Here is a 21,373-nt window from a genome sequence, read left to right as displayed (position 1 = left end):
CAAAACAGAAAACCCCCCAAACCTTCTCTCCTTCCTTCTCCTCATCCTCCTTTTTCCATTTGAATGCAAATGGAATCTATCTAGATAACTCTAATTTCACAGTCCGTAATCTGGGGACTGTGCTGAAATATGGTACTCTTTTCCTCTGCAGAAGATTTACTTTCTTTTCTCTATTTCTTCTAAATTCAGGGATTGATACAGCCATCAGTTCTATTCAGATTATGGAAATCCAGCAAGTAATAGATCATCGTTATTGCGGTAGAAGCCTCCAGTGCGGGTGGGTTTCTGCAGTTTACCCACTGCAATGAAACTAATGCTACGTGGTAAAATCAGTGTGTGCTTACGTTGCTCCTTAAGTGAAAACACATTTGTTACACAGTGGACAAGGAAATCATAAAATGGTTGGTATTATCAAATGTCAATAAACCCTGGGCCCAGTGATTCCAGTTTCCTGATTTAATGGATAGGTCCGAAGCAGAAGGCCTGACTGACGCTGAGGGCAGATCCCAGGGCACAGAGCTGCTAGTTCATCTCATAGACAAGAAAGACATGGTTCCTGGTGGCTCTGAGTTAGGGGTGAGCTGACATTTGTACATTTTAATAACAATAATTACTGAAAACATGTAGCTTACCTTAGCTTTTCCAGTTCAGAGGGAAAAAGTGAGATATCTGTTGAAAAAGTTACCCGCTACACGATCCCTTGTGTGTGCCTTATTTCCCACATCGAGGTAACGGTGCCTCTGGAAGCTCAGGGCAGTTGCTTTGGTAGGTACAATACACAAGTCGCAGGCATTAGGAATAGCAGTTACTTTTCTTAATTTGATAAATGTTTGAAGTCTGCTAGGTTAAAGGCAAGGCTTATATTTTGAACGAGTATCACAAACCCTATGGTTTTTCAGCCTTATTTCTTTTTTAACCTGGTGCAACTTAGGCTTTAGGCTGACGGTCCTTTGAGTTTAAGTAACCTGCATGGCACTGTATGATTTGTTCACAGCCTCCACAGTTATCATCTCATTGAACTCTCACAACCCCCCTCTGAGGCTGGTGTTCTCCTGCCCCTGTTTTGTAGTCAAGTTTCAGTGAGCTTGAAAAGGTCGGAGGCAGACGGTCAGGGTGGCGGGTGACAGGATGGAGAGCAGGACGATTCAGTTTCAGACCCTAGAGCTTCCACAAGATGTTTGTTCTCCCTGCACCTGTGGTCTCGTCCATAAGATGGGGATGCTGTCGACCCAGTGAGGTTGCTGGGAGCACCAGGTCCTGGAAGGGGGGTAACAGCAGATGAACACACGTCCCAGGCTGGCTGGGTGATCTTGATCCCAACACAGATCCTCCTATTTGTCTAATTCCTTGTCAGTGAAATAACACTGTTCTCAAGGTGGCACACTCATAGCACTCTTATTTTTTCCCCCAGTTTTATGGGGGGAATATTGACAAATAGGAATTGTATATGTACAGTATGATTTCTTTTTTATATACTTATACATTGCAAAATGCCAGATCTTCCCATTTCCTTGTCTTTGCTTTCACATTTTAAAAGCTTAGTTTAGTATTATATAAAGAAAACCTAAAATTAACACCTCCCAATTTTCTGGTTTATCTGATTTTAAGTTGTTTCTCCATAAAATTCAAAGGATGGCCAGGTCATAAGGAGAACGTGAGCTGAATACAGCAGGCCCTTCTGCTGGAGCTTCTCATTACATCACGAATCACAAACACGCCCCTCTCATCCAGTATCCCTCAGAGGGGGGTGGGGTGTAAGCACTTCTGTCTTGTAAGAGTCACAATTATCAGAAATATTTTAGCAGATTCAAGTTCTAAAAGTACATATTTCCTTCTCATGTTGCTTAAAAGGGAGTTATTAATGGTAGAACAACTGGTATTTATTACTTCCAATCCTCCTTTTCAGGGAGATTGTTAGTTTGTGGCCTTTGCCTCATTTGTCTTCTGAAATCTGTATCTCTTTAGAGGAGGGGAAACGATTTCCTGTGTGCATTTGGGATTTGACTTTCCATTTTTGTGTGCATGTATGTTCTGAAAAACTATAAATCTTTGTGACATATTTTATATTAAGACCTGAAAGAGCTCACTCTGCAATTTGACAGGTATATATTAGTAAACACAAACTACCCCAGGTTAAACTTGGTTCTCTATATTTATTATTTACTATACAGTTTTTCACAGTTTACATAGTATATGATGGATGATACAAAGCCTTTGAAGCCTTTCCCGTGTATTTTTATTTGTGGTTTTATTTTTTCCATAATTAGGCTTGGAAATTACAATTTCAACATTCCTGTTAATAAGTACACACCCACCAATGTCAAATTCACCCTGGAAATAAAGTAAGTGCACGGCTTAAAGAACAATTTTATTTTTATCATAATTAAGGGACAAATCTGAATTCACTTCTCCAGTGGACCAGTAAGTTAGGAGGTAGAAATCCATCAGTTTCTGGTAACTGACGGATGGAAAGGTGGGCCATTGGAGGGAGGGGTCTCAGAAGGGGGTGGACGGACTCTGAGCTGTACATCACGCCTGCTGAGGGGCTTGACCTTGTTCCTCACAAACTGTGGCCTGCCCCTGACGTCTCCCATGGTACTAGACGGGAACCAGAGTAGCAACATGGGCCTGAGATGGGGTGCACATGGTGAGTTACTTGTTACATGTTAATGTAGATGCCACCTGTTTCTCTCAAGAGAGAGGAAGAAAAGAGAAACCAGGGTTTGGATTGGATCAAAAGTTCTGTTGCCTCCTGGTTCAGTGATCATGAAGAACCCATGAATTTTCACTGAGATCCCATTCCTTTGTTTGAAAATGAGTACTACGTGATACAATAGCATGTGTGCAATTGCTGTGGTTTACCGCTAATAATTGCGAAATTAATAAAAACAATTTGCAGACCACGGGAACGCCAGATGCTGTACAAACTGACACTGGGCCATATAATCCTCACCACCATCACACTGACACCCTGTACACTCTACCACTGGGCCAAATGACGCTCACCATAATAAGAGTGACCCCCTGCACACTCTTAACACGGGGCCACACGGCCCTCACCACCATCACAGTGACCCTCTGTACACTCTAACACTGGGCCACAAGATCCTCACCAGGATCCAATGACCCCCTGTTCACACTAACACGGAGCCACATAACCCTCATCACCAACACACTTAGCCCCTGTACACTCTAATACTGAGCCACAAGACCCTCACCACCATCACTGTGACACACTGTGCACTCTGACACTGGGCCACATGACCCTCACCACCATCACACTTAGCCCCTGTATACTCTAACACTGAGCCACAAGACCCTCACAACCATCACAGTGATCCACTGTGCACCCTGACACTAGGCCACATGACACTCATCACCATCACAGTGACCCACTGTGCACTCTAACACTGAGCCACAAGACCGTCACCACCATCACTGTGACACACTGTTCACATTAACACTGGGCCACATGACCCTCACCACCATCATACTTAGCCCCTGTACACTCTAACACTGAGCCACATGACTCACCACCATCATAGTGACCCACTGTGCACTCTGACATTGGGCCACATGACACTCACCACCATCACAGTGACCCACTGTGTACTCTCACACTGAGCCACAAGACCCTCACCACCATCATAGTGACCCACTGTGCACTCTGACACTGGGCCACATGACACTCACCACCATCACAGTGACCCACTGTGCACTCTCACACTGAGCCACAAGACCCTCACCACCATCACTGTGACACACTGTTCACACTAACACTGAGCCACAAGAACCTCACAACCATCACAGTGACCCACTGTACACTCTACCACTGGGCCAAATGACGCTCACCACAATAAGAGTGACCCCCTGCACACTCTAACACGGGGCCACACGACCCTTACCACCATCACAGTGATCCGATGTAAACTCTTAACACTGGGCCACAAGACCCTCACCAGGATCACAGTGACGCCCTGTTCACACTAACACTGAGCCACATAACCCTCACCACCAACACACTTAGCCCCTGTAAACTCTAACACTGAGCCACAAGACCCTCAAAACCATCACAGTGACCCACTGTGCACTCTGACACTGGGCCACATGACCCTCACCACCATCACACTTAGCCCCTGTGCACTATAACACTGAGCCACAAGACCCTCACAACCATCACAGTGACCCACTGTGCACTCTGACACTGGGCCACATGACCCTCACCACCATCACACTTAGCCCCTGTGCACTATAACACTGAGCCACAAGACCCTCACAACCATCACAGTGACCCACTGTGCACTCTGACACTGGGCCACGTGACCCTCACCACCATCACTGTGACACACTGTGCACTCTGACACTGGGCCAAATGTTCTCACAACCATCACAGTGACCCACTGTGCACTCTGACACTGGGTCACATGACCCTTACCACCATGACAGTGACCCACTGTGCACTCTGACACTGGGACACATGACACTCACCACCAACACAGTGACCCACTGTGCACTCTAACACTGGGCCACATGACCCTCACCAAAATCACAGTGACCCGCTGTGCACTCTCACACTGGCACACATGACCCTCACCACCATGACAGTGACCTTCTGTTCACACTAACACTGAGCCACATGACCCTCACCGAAATCACATTGACCCACTGTGCACTCTAACACTGGGCCACATTTCACTCACCACCATCACACTGACCCTCTGTGCACTCTAACACTGGGCCACATGATCCTCACAACCATCATAGTGACCCACTGTGCACTCTCACACTGGGACACATGACCCTCATGCCATCACAGTGACCCGCTGTGCACTCTAACAGTGGGCCACATGACCCTCACCACCATCACACTGATCCCTGAACACTGTAACACTGGGCCACATACCCCTCACCACTTACAGAGTTTCCCCCGTACATTCTAACACTGGGCCACATGACCGTCACCATGATCACACTGACCTGCTGTACACTCTAACACGGGGCCACATGAATCTAGCACTATCACAGTGACTGCATGTACACTCTTTTTTTTTTTTTGCTCTGGAACTGTCTTTATTGAATTATGCCTGAGTGCATGTACACTCTTATCACTGGGCAACATGACCCACACAGCAATCACAACGACCCCCTGTTCGAACTAACACTAGGGCACAGGACCCTTACCACCATCAAAGTGACCGAATGTATACTCTAACACTGGGCAACATGACCTTCACCAACCTCACAGTGAACCCTGAGCGTACTAACACTGAGCCACATACTCCTCACCACAGTGTGAGTGACCACCTGTACACTCAACCCTGCCCAAATGATCCTCATCACCATCACAGTGACCAACTATGCACTCTAACTCTGGGACACATGACCCTCACCACCATCACAGTGACCCAGTGTACACTCTAACACTGGGCCGCATGACCTTTATCACCATCAAGGTGACCCACTGTACACCCTAACACTGGGCTACATACTCCTTACCACAGAGTGAGCCCCTGTACACTCTAACACTGGGCTACATGACCGTCACCATGATCACACTGACCTGCTGAACACTCTAACATGGGGCCACATGAACCTCAGCACTATCACAGTGACCCCTAGTACACTCTAACAGTGGGCCACATGACTCTCACCACCATCACAGTGACCCCCTGTACACTCTAATACTGGGACACATGACCCTCCCCACCATCACAGTGACCTACTCTACACTCTAACACTGGGCCACTTGACCCACAGCACCATCACAGTGACCCTCTGTGCGCTCCAACACTGGGCTGTATAACCCTCCTCACCATCACAGTGACCCTCTGTACACTCTAACACTGGCCACAAGACCCACACCCGGATCACAATGAACCCCCTATTCACACTAACACTGGGCCACATAACCCTCACCAACAACACACTTAGCCCCTGTACACTCTAACACTGGGCCAGTGACTCTGACCACCATCACAGTGACCCACTCTACACTCTAATACCGGGACACATGACCCTCACCACTATCACAGTGACCCACTCTGCACTCCAACACTGGACCATAGGATGCTCACGACCATCACAGTTACCCCCTGAACAGTCTAATGCTTGGCCACATACCATCAGAGTGACCCACTGTACACTCTAACACTGGGGCACATGACCCTTACCACCATCACTGTGACCCGCTGTGCACTCTAACACTGGGCCACATGACCCTCACCACCATCACAGTGACTCTTTGTACACTCTTCCACTGGGCCACATGACACTCACCACCATCCCAGTGACCTGCTGTGCACTCTGACAGTGGACCAAATGACCCTCACAACCATCACTGTGACCCTCTGTACACTCTGATACTGGTCCCCATGACCCTATCCACCATCACAGTGACCTGCTGTGCACTCTAACACTGGACCACATGACCCTCACCACCATCACAGTGACCTGCTTTACACTCTGACAGTGGACCAAATGACCCTCACAACCATCACTGTGACCCTCTGTACACTCTGATACTGGTCCCCATGACCCTATCCACCATCACAGTGACCTGCTGTGCACTCTAACACTGGACCACATGACCCTTACCACCATCACAGTGACCTGCTTTACACTCTGACACTGGGCTCCATGACCCTCCCCACCATCACAGTGACCTGCTATACACTCCAACACTGGGCCCCATGACCCTCACCACCATCACAGTGACCCTCTGTACACTCTAACACTGGGCCCCATGACCCTCACCACCATCACAGTGACCCCCTGTACACTCCAACACTGGGCCGTATAACCCTCCCCACCATCACAGTGACCCTCTGTACACTCTTAACATTGGGCCACATAACCCTCACCACTCTCACAGTGACCCTTCCTGGTTTGTATTTTTTTTTCCAGTATATTTTTCACGTGTGAAAACTTGGATTTAGAGTTTCAGGACCTGTCAAAAAATGCATTTTGAAAATTACAGTTAGTAAGTGGTTGAACTGGGCTGTAGGGCACCCCACGCCTTGAGCCATCACAGTCCTTTCTCGCCAGCGAGAGGAGATATTTAAGGACAGTGACACACAGTAGGTACCCAGTATATGGTAGCTTTTACATGTATGATGACATATTTTCCCCCCAAATCACAAAACTCTAATGTAACATATTCCTAGCAGGTATTTTGAATGACTGTGGTACTTTGAGACTCTCCACTCACTTCACTAACAAATCAGGCAGTGAGGCTTCACCATGAAGACGGAGGGCTGGTGTCTCCTTCCCTGCCCTATCCTCCTTCCTCTGTTTTCTGCTTCCTCGTCTCTCTCCTTCCCTTTTGTTCTGTCCCCTGTTCACCCCTCCTGCTTGTCCAGTTCCATCATTCTCCCCCATCATTCACTCCACCCCCAACTCTTCCTCCGTTTCACTCAGGCTTCCAACCCTTTTCCTGTCAATTTTGTTTCTATGAAGAGTCAGTGACACTCAGTCCAACTTCTTGCCTTGGAAAGGGTTGTTTCAATAATAAGTTATGACTCAAAACCTGCCATGTTTCAAGGCAGAGCAAAGGCTAAATGTACCTTTTATAGGAGCTGAATATACCATTCATTCTCCAACACTCCTTGACTAACCTGGAACAACACTCTCCTACTCAGCCCCAGCTTGCACTAAAGGAAATAAGATTATATGCTTCTTCCCCTGTAGTGACAAAAGACCCCACTCAGGGGATGTGCCACTAAATTCAGCCTTTTAGTTTACAATTCATTTTTCTAATATGAGTGAGTTGAAACTAACACAAGTTCTCAAGTGAGATTATAGGTTGTCCCCGCTTGTGTAAGAGGGTTGTTTCCAAAGACGGACAGATTTCACCTCTTGGTGATAATTACTGAGTCAACCTCCAGAAAAGAAGCAGCATCTTTCCCCAGGCCTTGTACCATGGACAGCTTTAAAAGCTGGTGATTTCTAATGAAATTCACCCCTAACCCCTCCCCGCATTTATTTGCTTTGTTGTTTCAAACAATATCTACTTAGAGCAGGAGTTTGCATAATCTAAAATCCAGGAAGCTTCAGATAAATGTAAATTCAGCTGCCAGTCAGAAGAAAAGGTATGGGGTGGTGCCTTGTGGCTCAGTGAGTAGGGCACCAGCTTGTAGTCCCAGCTACTTGGGAGGCTGAGGCAAGAGAATCGCCTAAGCCCAGGAACTAGAGGTTGCTGTGAGCTGTGATGCCATGGCACTCTACCAACGGCAATAAAGTGAGACTCTGTCTCTACAAAAAAAAAGAGAGAGAGAGAGAGGAGGTGTGTACCTAAAAATTATCAAAAATCTATGGAATAAGAGGTTCTAATTAGTGAGCTGGTTTAAGTCATGATGTTAGGTTTTAGAAACCATCATACCCTATTTCAGAAGTCACGTGTGATTGGGTTTCTTATTGTAATAATGAGACGTGTGCTGGCCTGTTGGCACCAGCGAGCTTTCTGGATACGAGGCCTGCTGTGGACTGAGTGGAGCTGCAGCCACTTTTCCATCAGCCCAGTCCCTCTTCTTACCCAGCAGCGGCCTGGCAGAAGCTGGTCACTGCTTTTCCCTATGTCCTTTCTTCCCTTTGTTTCCTGAAGCACAACAGAGCCGCTGATCATCTTCCAGTGCAAGTTCACCCTCGGGAATATCTGCTTCTATAGTAAGGGGGAAGCCAGAGGCATCGGGAGCCATGTTTCCCAGGAGATGACACAGGTAACATTTTCTGGTTCGTCATCCGAGTAGCAGGTGTGTTTGAAATCCTGGCTCCTCTTCCCTACCCAGAGAGGGATGCAGGAGCTGAACACCAGCATTTCCCTTGCAGATGGGCCCTGGTCACAGGGCTGGCCTCAGTCACAGTCATTGTGCCCTTAAGAAGCTGCAGATGTTTCTGTTACTGAGGGAAGAGGCTCTGGTTGCCTGTCACTGTCAGCCAATATGCAGGGAGGAGATAGTTCCACCAAACTTTGTCAGAAGGCCAGTGATTCCGGAGAACAGTGAGAATAGCCTCTCCAAAACTCTTCTGTTTTCCATTTCCAAAATCAGTATTTTATACATAAAGGTTCAAAGCAAAGACCACATTAACCCTTATTTTAATTGATAATCAGCACAACTCAGTGACCTGTTACAACATTTCCTATTCAAAAATCAGTTTCCTAAATCAATCCTCCTCAACTACTCAAGATGGGCATATTTAGAGTGGGAGCTAAATTTACAAAACAATAAGAATGGGAGCCGGGAGGTGAACATCACTAGGACCCACCCAGACCAGACCAGCTGTGTCACGTGGCCTTGGCCTGACTGACTCCATATTATTCTCACCACGTGCGCTCTCCCTTCTAGCGACACAGTATCTAGCTGCCAGACACCTTTCCTGCAGTTCCTGGGGCAATGTTTTCCGAGTCTATCTGCTTTCTCAGTGAGTGTAAAATGTGGTTATGAAATGCACCTCTCTTCCCATCATTATTTAGGGATACCAGCACATCTGGAGCCTCCCTGTAGCCCGATTCTTGGACAGCGCTTACCATTTCCGGGTAGCTGCTCCGGTAAGCTTGCTAAGCTCGCTTTTTCCCTTTTTCTTTTCTTTTCTTTTCAGAAAGAAACAGATCAATCAATCACTTGCTTTAACTATAGTTAACCTTTAGGTTAATCTTTCTCCTTTTTCTCTTGCTCTGGCAGGACTTAGCTGACTGTTCAACTGACCCTTATTTCGCTGGGATGTTCTTCACAGATTACTTCTTCTACTTCTACCGAAAGTGTGCCTAATTTAGTCCAGTTTGGGGACTTCACCAAAGAAGAAAACTCAGAAACACAGTTACTGGGTGCTTATATCCTCTTGCAACTTCTTTTTCGTAAAATATTCACATCTATTGCTGAGGGACTTTTTCAGGCTTTGGCTTTTCAACAGTTTTGAGACATTAATGAGAAGAATAAAGTGTTTGCTGAGACTTGAAATGATGTGGTGTTTGATTTTGCCGTGACTATGAAGAAAACGTTTCCTGGAGCAAGCAGTACTGATAGATTTAAAAATACTGCTTCTGGTTGTAAGGAATAAGCAGGTCTAGCTCTATTTTGTATTAATATGTTTTTGAAAATAAACAAAGGCCATATCAACTTGGACCCTTTAAGCACAGACTCTTGAGAACATGTGGTATGGGGCATAGGGGAATTGAGTGTGTTTGTGGGTATCATACACACAAACACTAGAGTATAGAATGTAGCTCGCTAAAGAAATGAATTTTTACAAAGGAACAGTTGCCGTTCTGCTTTGCAATGCTTGCTGGACATTAAATTTTCTGTGTGGATAGGATACACCCCTTGCGAAGATGGAGCTCCGACAGCGCAGGGCCCACTGACGTTCCCAGACTAGCCAGCCCTAGGCCTGCAGGTGCTCCTTGCTCACTCTTCCCTGGGTCTGCAGTAGAGGCTCCTGTCCACAGCCCTTCCTCTGCCCTTCCTACTGACCCTGGTGCTGCTCTGTCTGGTCCCCTGGGGTGTGGCATGCCCCCTTGTCTTGGGAACTGTGAGTAGCAAACTATCTTTTTGATACCAGTCATCTCCTGATCTGTCTGCCTGGACAGACCACACATTTTCTATACTACTAATAGTAGTCTGTTTTAGAACATGGAGATCCAAGCCACACTCACTCTAGGTAACAGGGCCACTGAATGTCCTCCCCTTATCTTACTGTTGTTCCCTGGGCCAGGGATGAGACTATTTGATGTTTTACCTTTAAGGTGGTGATCAGCAGTAATAACATATCTTCCTGTTCCTTATTTTCAGATATTATTTAATATGTGCCATGGGGATAAGTTAATTGTGAGACTCCAACAATTAAGAAAAGAAAAGATGTGGCCCTTGCTTTCACGGAAGGCATTTTAAAATAAACCTAGTAGCACTAAGGTAGTTTAACCCAGTAATTAGAAGCTGAGACTCAGTGCTAGACCCAGACAGTGCCAAGTTCAAATACTGACTTTATCTATATGTCTCCTCAGGCAAATTATTTAACCTCTCTAAGCCTTTCCTCCTTGATGGAAGAGGACCATGCATATCTACAACAGACATGATTAAACGAGACAAAGTATGTGAAGCACAGAAAAATAAATTCTAAATGAACATGAGCCATGACTGTTCTTTTTGCACAGGACTGAATCATTCTGAAGACCATGGTGAGATTTTAAAAGGACTGAGTAACTATACACACTTACATTAGGGCACTTTCATGTAACAACCGAACTGCAGACAGAACATATGGGTGTGTATCAAGTAAGTTTTATATTTTTTCTATATGTGAAAGTTGTTTCCCCTTTTACTAATAGCATAATCTTTGTAGAAAATGAAATAACATAGTTAATTTGAGGGAGGAATATTTCAGGATTCCTCTAAAGATTCCAATTCAAATTTAGTTCTCTGGAGTTGTTGCATCAGCCTGTCCCAGCAAGGTTTAGGTCTAGAGATGGTAGTTTTACTCCATTTTTAAATAGGATCCCAAGTGGCTGGTGTGGAAGAGAGTCTATTCACTTGACTCTTCTCCAAGTAAAGAAATATTTGTCAGTGGCAGAGATACAAGTGTACTTTTCAGCACACAAATCTCATGTTCTTTTTCAAGCACTGACATTGAAGGTAATATGGGGGTTTCAGATATCTGATATAGCTCAGTAATGTTGCCTATCAGGGAATTTTTATAAAATGAGTATTGTTTTCCAATTAAATTCCATTAAAAGACTAGAAATATTTTTTCCCATTGAAAAATCCTTAGGAGATTATGTTGAGAACCTTTAGAACAAAAGGGGTTAAGACAGTGCACAGGCGGATGGCACCGTGGCATGCTGGGGTTAGCTAAGCCTGTGGGGAGAATAGACTTCCCGGGAAGACTCCCTTCATATCTGTGGCAACTTCCCAGTGGTAAGAAGTCTACTGCTGACTATGCTGCTTCAAGCCAAAAGTCTTTTCCCATGCCAGAGAATTTTCTGACTTTCCACTGGAATGTCCTCAACCTCAAGTCAAATTAAATACATCTCCTCCCCAAACTCTTAAGCCCAGTCTGATCATGAGGAAACATCCTCCAAATCCATCCGAGAGATATGCAATCAAATACTGACCAGAACTCCTCTAAACTGTGAAGGTCATCCACAGCAATGCCCGAGAACCCATCACGGCCAGGAGCAGCTGGAGAAACATGGGGACAAATGCAATGTGGAAGCTTGGATAGCACCCTGGAACCACAACAGGACACTTAGGTAAATGTTAAGGAAACCTGAATAAAGTGTTAGCTAAAGTCTGATCCTTAGTTAATAATAATAATGTATTAGTATTAATTCATTAATTGTGAAAAACATAGCATACTAATATAAGTTGTTTTCAGAGGAGGCTTGGCATCAAGTTAACAAGAACTCTGTGTACTACTATATTTGTAATTTGTCTATATATCTAAAACCGCTCTAAAACAAAAAACTTATTTATTTAAAAGGTCAGGAAAAAAGTTCACAAGAGCTAGGCTGAAATGCTACATGCTGCCACCAGGTGCCACTCTTGATGACACAGGGTAGAGTTAAGCTTCCCATGTGCCATTATAACTTGAAGTCCAGTGAGTTAGTTCCCTGCTTTGCCAATTATTTAAGGTCAAATTCTGTTTTTTTTTTTTTAATTACAGAGTATTACAGGGGTACAGATGTTTTGCTTACATGAATTGCTGTTGTACAATTTGAGTCAAAGTTATAAGCATGCCCACACCAAGATAGCAGGCATCATGCCCCTGTGGGAGTTCACCCCCCTGCCCCCACTTGCTTTCCTTTGCACACATGGATGTTGATCCATTAGCTCCAACTTCACTTAGAAGAATGGTCTCCAGTTCCATTAAGTTGTTACAAAAGGTTATTAGTTCACATTTTATAATGGCTGAGCAGCACTCCATGGTATAACATTCTGTTAATCCACTCCCATAGTGATGGGCACTTGGGTCAGCTCTATATCTTTGCCACTGTGAATTCTGCTGCAATAAACATTCTTAACATGTGTCTTTTTGATGAAATTGACTTTTGTTCCTTGGGGCAAATATCCAATAGAGGGATTGCTGGATCAAATGGCAGGTCTCCTTTTAGTCCTCTGAGGACTCAAGACGCTGCCTTCTACAGAGGCTGTGCGAGTTTGCAGTTCGCCAACAGCATGTAGATCTCTCTCTCTGCATCTACACCAGGATCTGATGTTTTGAGACTTTTTTCTTTTAATTGTTGGGGATTCATCGAAGTTACAAAGAACCAAGTTACAATGATTGCATTTGTTAGGGAAAGTCCCTCTTATATTTGTGTCCCACCCCCCAAAGGAGTGTCACACACCATCACTCACCCCCACCCTCTCCCTTCTTTCCTCTCTCTAATCTTCTCTTCCCCCACCTCCCTGTTTCGGGACTTTTTGGTAAAAACCATTCTCACCAGTTAGGGGATACTTTGTTGTGGTTTTGATTTGTGCTTCCCTGATGATTGGAGATGTTGAGCATATTGTTATGTTTATTTGCCATAAATATATGAAATGCTTCACAAATTTGTGTGTCATCCTTGAGCAGGGACTATGCTAATCTCCATATTGTCCTGATTTCAGGTATATGTGCTGCCAAAGCAACCCCTAAAGTCAGATTCCATATCTCAATTGAATTAGCCTCAAATATTATGGAGTCTTATAAAGCCTTCGTATAACATAAACAAATAGAATTACAATATTTTTTTCATGAGTCCTTTGGTTTTTGTTTTACCCACAAAGCTTCTAGTTTTGACATGAGTTCTAATTAAGGTATTCAAACAAGATTTTTGAGAGCTGGGCAAGGTGGCTCACACCTCTGTAATCCCAGTACTTTGGGAGCTGAGTCAAGAGGATTGTGTCAGCCCAGAAGTACAAGGTTACAGTGGGCTAGTATCAGACCACTGCACTCCAGCCTGGGTGACAGAGCTAGACTCTGTCTCTTAAAAAAAAAAAAAAAAGAAGTTTTTTTTAAACAAATGAACCACAACAATTCACTTACAACTAACAATTGGCATGCATGTGTTCAAACACCCAGTGTTTTTTAAAGAAAAACGTGCTGCAGTGCTCAGAACCCACCTCTTGTTCTATTTTTATTTTAGTTTATTTTTCCTGTACATTTTTTGGATTTCAACTTCAGTGACAGGGTTCCTAACAATACATTGTCTGAGTCCTGAAACTGAAAACAGTGATCCTGGGGTCAGTGTTGGCACTCCACAGACTCTCACAGTGCCCCTGTGGGTCACAGTGGGGAGAATTACTGGTATCCCCCACTGCACAGATAAGGAGACCGAGGCACAGAAAGGTTCGGCAAAGATGAGCTGGGAGCCAGGTTTCCTGGTGCTGGATCTCACCCTTGCTGCTGCGCTGCTCCTCCTCTCCCTCCTCTTCCTCCCAGCACTGTGTCCATTCTTCTTGGCCCTTGGGAGTTTGTGAGAGACAACCAGCTCCACTATCAATCCCTGGAGTTGGCCCTCGCACACAGCTGGCTCTGGGAAGTGGTATTTCTTCAGGCTTCCTAAGCTGATAGGATTTATTAGAGGCCATTTTACAGGATGGGGGAGGGCGAGGGACACAGATAAGTGGAACTCCTGTCACCAGCCACTAAGTTACATCTCCTTAGGTTGCGCCAGCGCTTAACAGCTTACTTAGGAATGCAGACCAACCTCGCTCTGAGAAACCTTTCAGTGAAGTCTTCACTTGGCAAAGCTGGGAGTGTTTTGGCTTCATTTCTTCAAAGGCACATGTCATTGATTTTTGTGTCTGATTCCAAAGAGCTTGTAGTGCTCTTAGGAAGCACCCACGGATTTAGAATCATTTTTGATCAGCAGTTGTTTAAAGCTTGTGGAAGCACAGCTTAAGGGCAGCTTCAGAACTTCCAGTTTACCCACAGTGCTAAGCATCCAAGGCCCTCTCTTTCTGGTTGGAATCTGCGACTAGGAAAGTGTTTGTCAGTTCTTAAGTCACATAACTGGAGAAAGGAGAAAGGATGGGTGCCAAGGCTCACAGTCTCAATCCTTCCATTTCGCTACGGCTCCACACAGATAGGAAATAAGATCACATTTTACAAAGACTCTGAAAACATGTCTTCACCAGCCCTGAGTTTGCAAGCCATTTCTGGTTGCACCAGTCTGACTACTGGTTAAATGCAAAAATAACTGAGTCCTGAAACTGAAAACAGTGATCCTGGGGTCAGTGTCGGCACTCCACAGACTCTCACAGTGCCCCTGTGGGTCACAGTGGGGAGAATTACTGGTATCCTCCACTGCATAGATAAGGAGACCGAGGCACAGAAAGGTTCGGCAAAGATGAGCTGGGAGCCAGGAGAACTGAGCTAGAGCCAGGAGACGGAAGCAGGTCCTGGCGCAGTAGCCGGCCATTCTCGTTGTCTTGACTAACTCACTTAATGTCTACTGGTTTCATTTTCCCCATTGAAAAACTGGATTCATAATAGCCCTGACCATGGCTAAGGGGTTTCGCAAAAACTAACTGAGATATTTGTGTGAAATCCCTTCGTAAAGTGGAAGATGCGGTAGGAATACAGGACTCAATAAGGGTGGTCTCTGGAAAGATGTTATTTTATTTATTTTTTTTTATTAAATCATAACTGTATACAATGATATGATTATGGGGCATCATACACTCACTTCATAAACCATTTGACACATTTTTATCACAGTGGTTAACATAGCCTTTCCGGCGTTATCTCAGTTACTGTGCCAAAACATTTACATTCTACATTGCGAAACTTGGTAAATGTAGAAAGATGTTATTTTAAATGAGTGACTGGGAATTCTCTTCATTGAATGAGCTTCAGTCCATTACGCCTAGCTTCAGTCCATTTACACCATCTTCTTTACCTGGAAACACGTTGCCTGGCATATTATGAAGTGACAAGTGGGTAAACAGAAACATTTTTGTTGTAAATTGTAAAACAGAAAGCACCGTACAATATGGAGTATGGCAAGATGGGGCCCCAAACAGATTCTAACTCCTCCTTCACTGGTGGGATTTTTTATTGCTACTATTTGGAATAATAGGATAATTTTTGTTTTATTAGTGTTTGAAATAATAGGCTGTTATCCTCTTTGCCAAGCACACTTAAAACACTTCTAAATGACTTTCTGTAGAAATGAGAAAATCAAATGGCCTGTGTTAGTCTGTTAGAGGATTACAGAATGCTAAGACTCAACTAGAGCTTATTATTCATTATTTATATTTATATTGCTGCATTTAAATTCTGTTCGGCACAACCGTGTAAGTATCAAATTAATTGCAAATTAGTTGTAAAGTATTTAATCAAAGTTTCATGTCATCCCCAAACACTGAATGCATTATGTCAGTAATTGGGCTGCTGGAACATTTCCCCAGATGTGAGTTGTAAGATCTCAGCCCAGTCATTCTATTCAGTTACTAAAAAATCTTTCCTCTGAAGTGTGGACACTCTTCCTGGCGTGGAAAGCCTTAGGGTTCCAAATCCTTGAATATGGCCTTTTGACTAAATCCACATTTTTGCAGAACAAATTCTTTTAACAAAGTCAGTTGCTCTGTGAATTTGGACTCGGTGTAGGGGTCATGCTCGGGGATCTGGAGGGACATATGTGGCCTTGAGGCTACAGGTTCCCCTGCTCTGCCAGGAGCAGTGTCTGGAATTACCTGGAATCACCTGTAGAGAAGCTGCTCAAAATTACATCAAGAAGAAAAAGGCTCTTACACAACTCTGGGAGGGATAAAAAAAGAAAAACCTAATCAACCAAACAAACCCCCCCCAGGCCAATGTAAATGGTCCTTCACATATCCCACCCCTAGCTCCACAGAGCAGTTTGTCCATTTTTACACACACTAGTTTGCTCATTTGCTCGTGAAGCAAACATTCTGGGGGACCTCCTGGAGCCAGCCTCTGCATAAGGTGTGAGGTACAGAGCAGCCTGGCCTCACTCTGACCTTTTTTGAGACATTGAGGACTAGACAGCCAGCCACAGGGTCAGCCATCACCCAACCCAAACAGCTTGTGACTGCGGCATCGACGCTGTGCTGTGGGAGTTCAGGGACCAGGTGACAGGTGCTGCCTCCCAGGTAAGCGAGAAAGAGGATGGGAGACAGGAAAGGGGAGGCTTTAAGCAGAAAGAAACATCTGAGCTTTCTAGGTCTAACAGGATGATAAGGGTTTAGGGGCTTTTGTTAAACAGAGAAAAGGATAAGGTATAAAATTACATATGAATCCATTTCTGTGTGTGAGAAAGAATCTGATTTTAAGGGCATCAGGATTTGCAAAGTGAGTAACCACCACCCACACCTACCTTGCCAGCTCTTCTGAGAGTTTGGCTGGCATGAGAGGACTCTTGTTTCTGAAAGAGACCACTTCCTTTCCTCAGCTGAGAGAGCCAGCCAGCTCTCCCAGGAGGGTCAAGGACTGTGGGAAAAGCAAAACATGTTGGGTGGGGCCCGCGATGACTCAGTGAGCTGGTGCTGAGCCTGTGGGTGGGGAGGCTGAGCCTCCAGGGACAGTGACTGATTTATCAACAGGTAATTGCTCTCCTCAACTACCATAGACATTACTTGGTAGTGAGCAAGGGCCACGTGTCTTTTAGTCATTCTGCCCGTTTTTAAATATAAAAGGTTTTCCATCTAAAAGAAAGTTTACTTTCATTTTTAAATCTCAGGTGCTCACGGTGGGAGGGCTGGGATGATCTCGTAGAGGTCCTTCCAGAAAGGCCTCCCTGTTCTTAGTAGCACCCTGGTTTTTCTTTTAGGGAACTAGCACGCCCTCACTCTCAATCTCATGAACCAAGTGGAGCTGACAGAGTCCCCTCGCTCTGTGGAGAACACGACCGAGACCTGAGCAAAGAGAAGGATGTAGTCCTTTGGCAAAGCTGACTGTTTAGGGGTAAGCACGTGAGCCAAGGCAGGCCCATCAGAACCAGCCCTGGGAGCCTGACTGAAGTGCTCAGCAAAGAGGCACGCTCTGTGGGCTTGACGACAATGCTGGTAGGAATAAGCCTGCTGCCTCTGGGGACCCTCTCGCCACCACGGAGAACTGTCTGCCGGAGAATAAAGCCAACACAAAGAAAAGCAGAGCTGAGATGTGAGGACAGATTTCCAAGCCAAATGGGACCCACGGGCAGTTAGGCAGACCAATCCATTTCTATTTTGCTTTAGCTAGATTGAATTTGGATTTTGCCACATAGCCAAAACAATCCTGATGAATACTAGTCCTTACCAAGGCTCTTTGAACGCTTCCCACACCAGATGCCCAGCTGGCTGGCTCCATCCTGAAACCTTGTGTGTGAGGGTTTTGGTTTCATGGCACGTGGAGCTGCGGTTGCCTGGAAGGCTGTACCGTTTCCCTCTGCCTCCTTTCTCGAGCAACTTTGAGGTCCTAAGTGGAAAAGACGAAACTAACATCACATTTGTACAGTGCTTCTTATTTTATAATTATTTCTCTCCTGATTTTTTATTTTTGCAAGGAACAAAACCTCAAAGTAACTAGCAAACCACCGTTTATTCCATAACAATGTAGAAGAATTACACACCAAATGTAGAAAGTATTGCCAAGCTTCATGGGAACTAGACAGCACCATAGCTGAACCCACCACCTCTCTTTTTCTTAGGGAACCATGTGGAGTCTCCCTTGCCTTTCTTCACAGCTGCTCCACTCCCCTTTCCCCAGACTGGCTTCTCTGCTCACTCATTCCCTTGCACTCATCGAGGCTACCCCAAAATGCAGTCATGGACCCCATCAACTTCTAACTTGCTTCTCCAGGGCTAAATGACTCAGTCTTTCAAATTTCAAATTCACATGAAAGAGAATTGGACCAGTTTCGCCCAGCTCAGTTGTCCACCTGGGGTTTTAGTCAGATGTTGCTAAGTAAAAGGGTCACGGCTGCCCCTTTCAGGCTGGGGTTGTGGGTGGGGGAGAGATTCTTTAAGGAAGGAGTATGGGAGGGAAGAAAATTATAAGCCCCTTCAGTATGGCCTCTATTTCTCATTTGATCTTCATATTTCTGAGAAGCAGAAATTGTAATCACCCCCATTTCACAAAGACTTGAGATAAGAGGCTTGTCGGAGTCCACGCCGCTGGGAGGCGACCACCGTAGGGTCTTGAACCCAAGATTTCACTTCAGGCCCCAGTGGAATTTCCTCAGCACTATTCTGTCTGCTGTGGACTCACGACAACTCATGTTCACAAGTGTCACAAATAGACGCAATGTTGACTTTTGAGGATTTGCTTTAATAGTACTAACAGATTATGTTAAAGAAAACATTAGTGGTCTCCAGAATGAGAAGATTGAGAAGAAAATCTGAACTGCAGACCTTGGATGACGCACTGTCGCTATCGGTGACACAGGATGAGTGAGGCCCCGCAAGGGAAAGTCCAGAGGAACACGCCGTGGACTTGGCCCGGGGCAGACGTGGCTCACTGGCCACTGCAAAGGTTCCAATTGTTAAGACGGCTGCAAATTCTAGTCCCAATTGAGGTTTGAGTGCTAAGTGCTGCCGATGGAATGATGGTTCTTGTTATAACATGTCCTGTCTGGGTCTTCTGTAAGTATGGATGGCTGAATGTCAGATTTATGGCTCATGCTCCCACATGAGACTTAGGCTTTTCTATTCTGGCCTTTGTTTCCCATATTTCACCAGACTTAGCATGAAGAGAGGAAAGTAAAAATTCATTAACACAATCACAGAATTGTGAAGTTCAGACGGCAAAATGTGTCTCTGTCAATCCTCCCTAAGATAGTTCTGAGAGTCCCCGAGGGTCTGTCATTGGTGTGACAGTGACCTTCTTCTCTTTCTTTCTCGTAGCTCCTTGGGAAGTTACCTTTGGTCACTGCCACTGCCAAAGTTAGTGGCATTAGTCATCAATGGCAAAGTCATTGGCACTAAGCAAAGATGCCAGGCCCCCACCCCTGGTTCTTGGGCATCAGTGTCTGTGCCTGGACAGCCTCTGCCAGCATGAGAGGGCCAGGTCTGTTGCTGTCAGTGTCCCATCCCTCACGGGGCTTGTGTTAAGGCAGCTCTGTGTCAGAAGAGCCTCTTCCGGGGATTTGACCGACTTCACGCTGCTTGGATCTGAAAGTTGGACTCTGCCATATCATGAATATCTCCTTCCCAGCTGCATTAGTCCTCAGCCAGGCCATGGGCTTCTAGTTGTTTCCCTCTGAGGTTCCTGTTGGTGTTACATGTACAAAGATGCTGAAAACACAAGGCTTGGATCCTAGGTGAAAACAGAATTTAAATAAAATGTAAACATGTGAAAAATACATGTGAAAAAATGGGCACTTCTGACATTTTCCAGTGTTCTCAAACAACTCTTCGTATAATCACCCCTCTGAGGAAGAGTAAAGCCAACGCATACTGGACACACTTGGCTCTGCCTCAGCCTCCGAGCGTCTGTGTTTAGGCGGATATTGGAGATTAGGCGGCTGCACATCTCACACCCAGACAGCAGGTCTCAGTTGCTGACCTGTGCACTTCCATACTCCTTGGTGGTGAGAGCCAAACCAAGCAAACAAACGAGCTCAGACTTACAACACCACTGCTTCCGAGGAGACCGCGAGCCCACCGGGAATGTTCCCGTCTTCTCCGGCTGCACGCTCCCACCTGGAAGCTTTTCCCTCCCCTGACCCACTTCTGCTCAGCACAGCTCTCTGACCTTTGAAGTTTCGAACAGGACACGATTATTCAAGTCTGTCATGAATATTTCATTAATGGGTTTTGGTTTTTTCACTCACGTCTCAGTCATAGACTTCCTAGAACACACTGTTTCTTAAACCAAATATGGGAGATCTATTTAAGACACTTTGGCAATGCAAAGATTTGCTGTTGCTGCTGTACGCAGTGATTTACGAATGGAATAATTTCATTTCTATTATGACACTTTGACAGGTTACAAACATGTGCGTTCACATGATTAATTTCTGATCAGAAGAATGGGAGGTGGGAGCAATGGCACGTGTGTGTGTGTGTGTGTGTGTGTGTGTGTGTGTCTAGGCACATACAATGCAGTTAAGCTAGCCAAAGGTCGAGGAGTTCTTACATCCTATCTAATCACTCCTGGTGTCTTAACAGGCTCTCAGTTGCATAAAAGACCTTTTGGTAGTTAGGAAGCTGACAGCGTTCAGGTCAGTTTCACAGGTATTTGTGAAGCACCATTGTGTGACTCTCCTCCATAACGGGGAACTAATAAAAGGCAGGTTCCTGATCAGGAGCCCTCCCACTTCGACCTGCTTCCGTTAGCTGTTGTTCCCAGGCACTCTGAGCAGAAAAGATTAAAATTCATTTACTTTTAGTCTCAAATTTAACAACCTCTCCCGGGGCTGAGACCATTTTGTACATGTAGGTCTGCGTTTTATTCATTC

At 45.2% G+C, this 21,373-nt stretch overlaps 1 protein-coding gene and 1 pseudogene across 3 annotated transcripts in view; one reads left to right on the top strand and one right to left on the bottom strand.

Moving 5' to 3' along the window:
• The window catches only part of MYRFL (myelin regulatory factor like), a 158,842-nt gene extending 148,913 nt beyond the window's left edge, over positions 1-9,929 (top strand). Inside the window, exons 21-25 of one of the 3 annotated variants that reach the window (XM_053585944.1) lie at positions 190-277; positions 2,268-2,342; positions 8,600-8,714; positions 9,470-9,544; positions 9,678-9,929. In XM_053585944.1, coding sequence (XP_053441919.1) covers positions 190-277; positions 2,268-2,342; positions 8,600-8,714; positions 9,470-9,544; positions 9,678-9,764 — 440 coding nt within the window. In that variant the 3' untranslated portion in view covers positions 9,765-9,929. Of the gene's footprint in view, positions 1-189; positions 278-2,267; positions 2,343-8,599; positions 8,728-9,469; positions 9,545-9,677 lie in introns of those variants that run through there. The other 2 variants (XM_053585945.1, XR_008379010.1) reach the window with 2 other exon arrangements.
• Positions 9,930-13,515: 3,586 nt separating this feature from the next.
• Positions 13,516-13,616, bottom strand: LOC128582799 (uncharacterized; annotated as a pseudogene).
• Between the last annotated feature and the right edge of the window lie 7,757 nt (positions 13,617-21,373).

The sequence above is a fragment of the Nycticebus coucang genome, chromosome 3 (assembly GCF_027406575.1).
Source record: "Nycticebus coucang isolate mNycCou1 chromosome 3, mNycCou1.pri, whole genome shotgun sequence".
Taxonomy (NCBI): Eukaryota; Metazoa; Chordata; class Mammalia; order Primates; family Lorisidae; genus Nycticebus; species Nycticebus coucang.
This window is presented reverse-complemented; position numbering and strand designations above follow the sequence as displayed.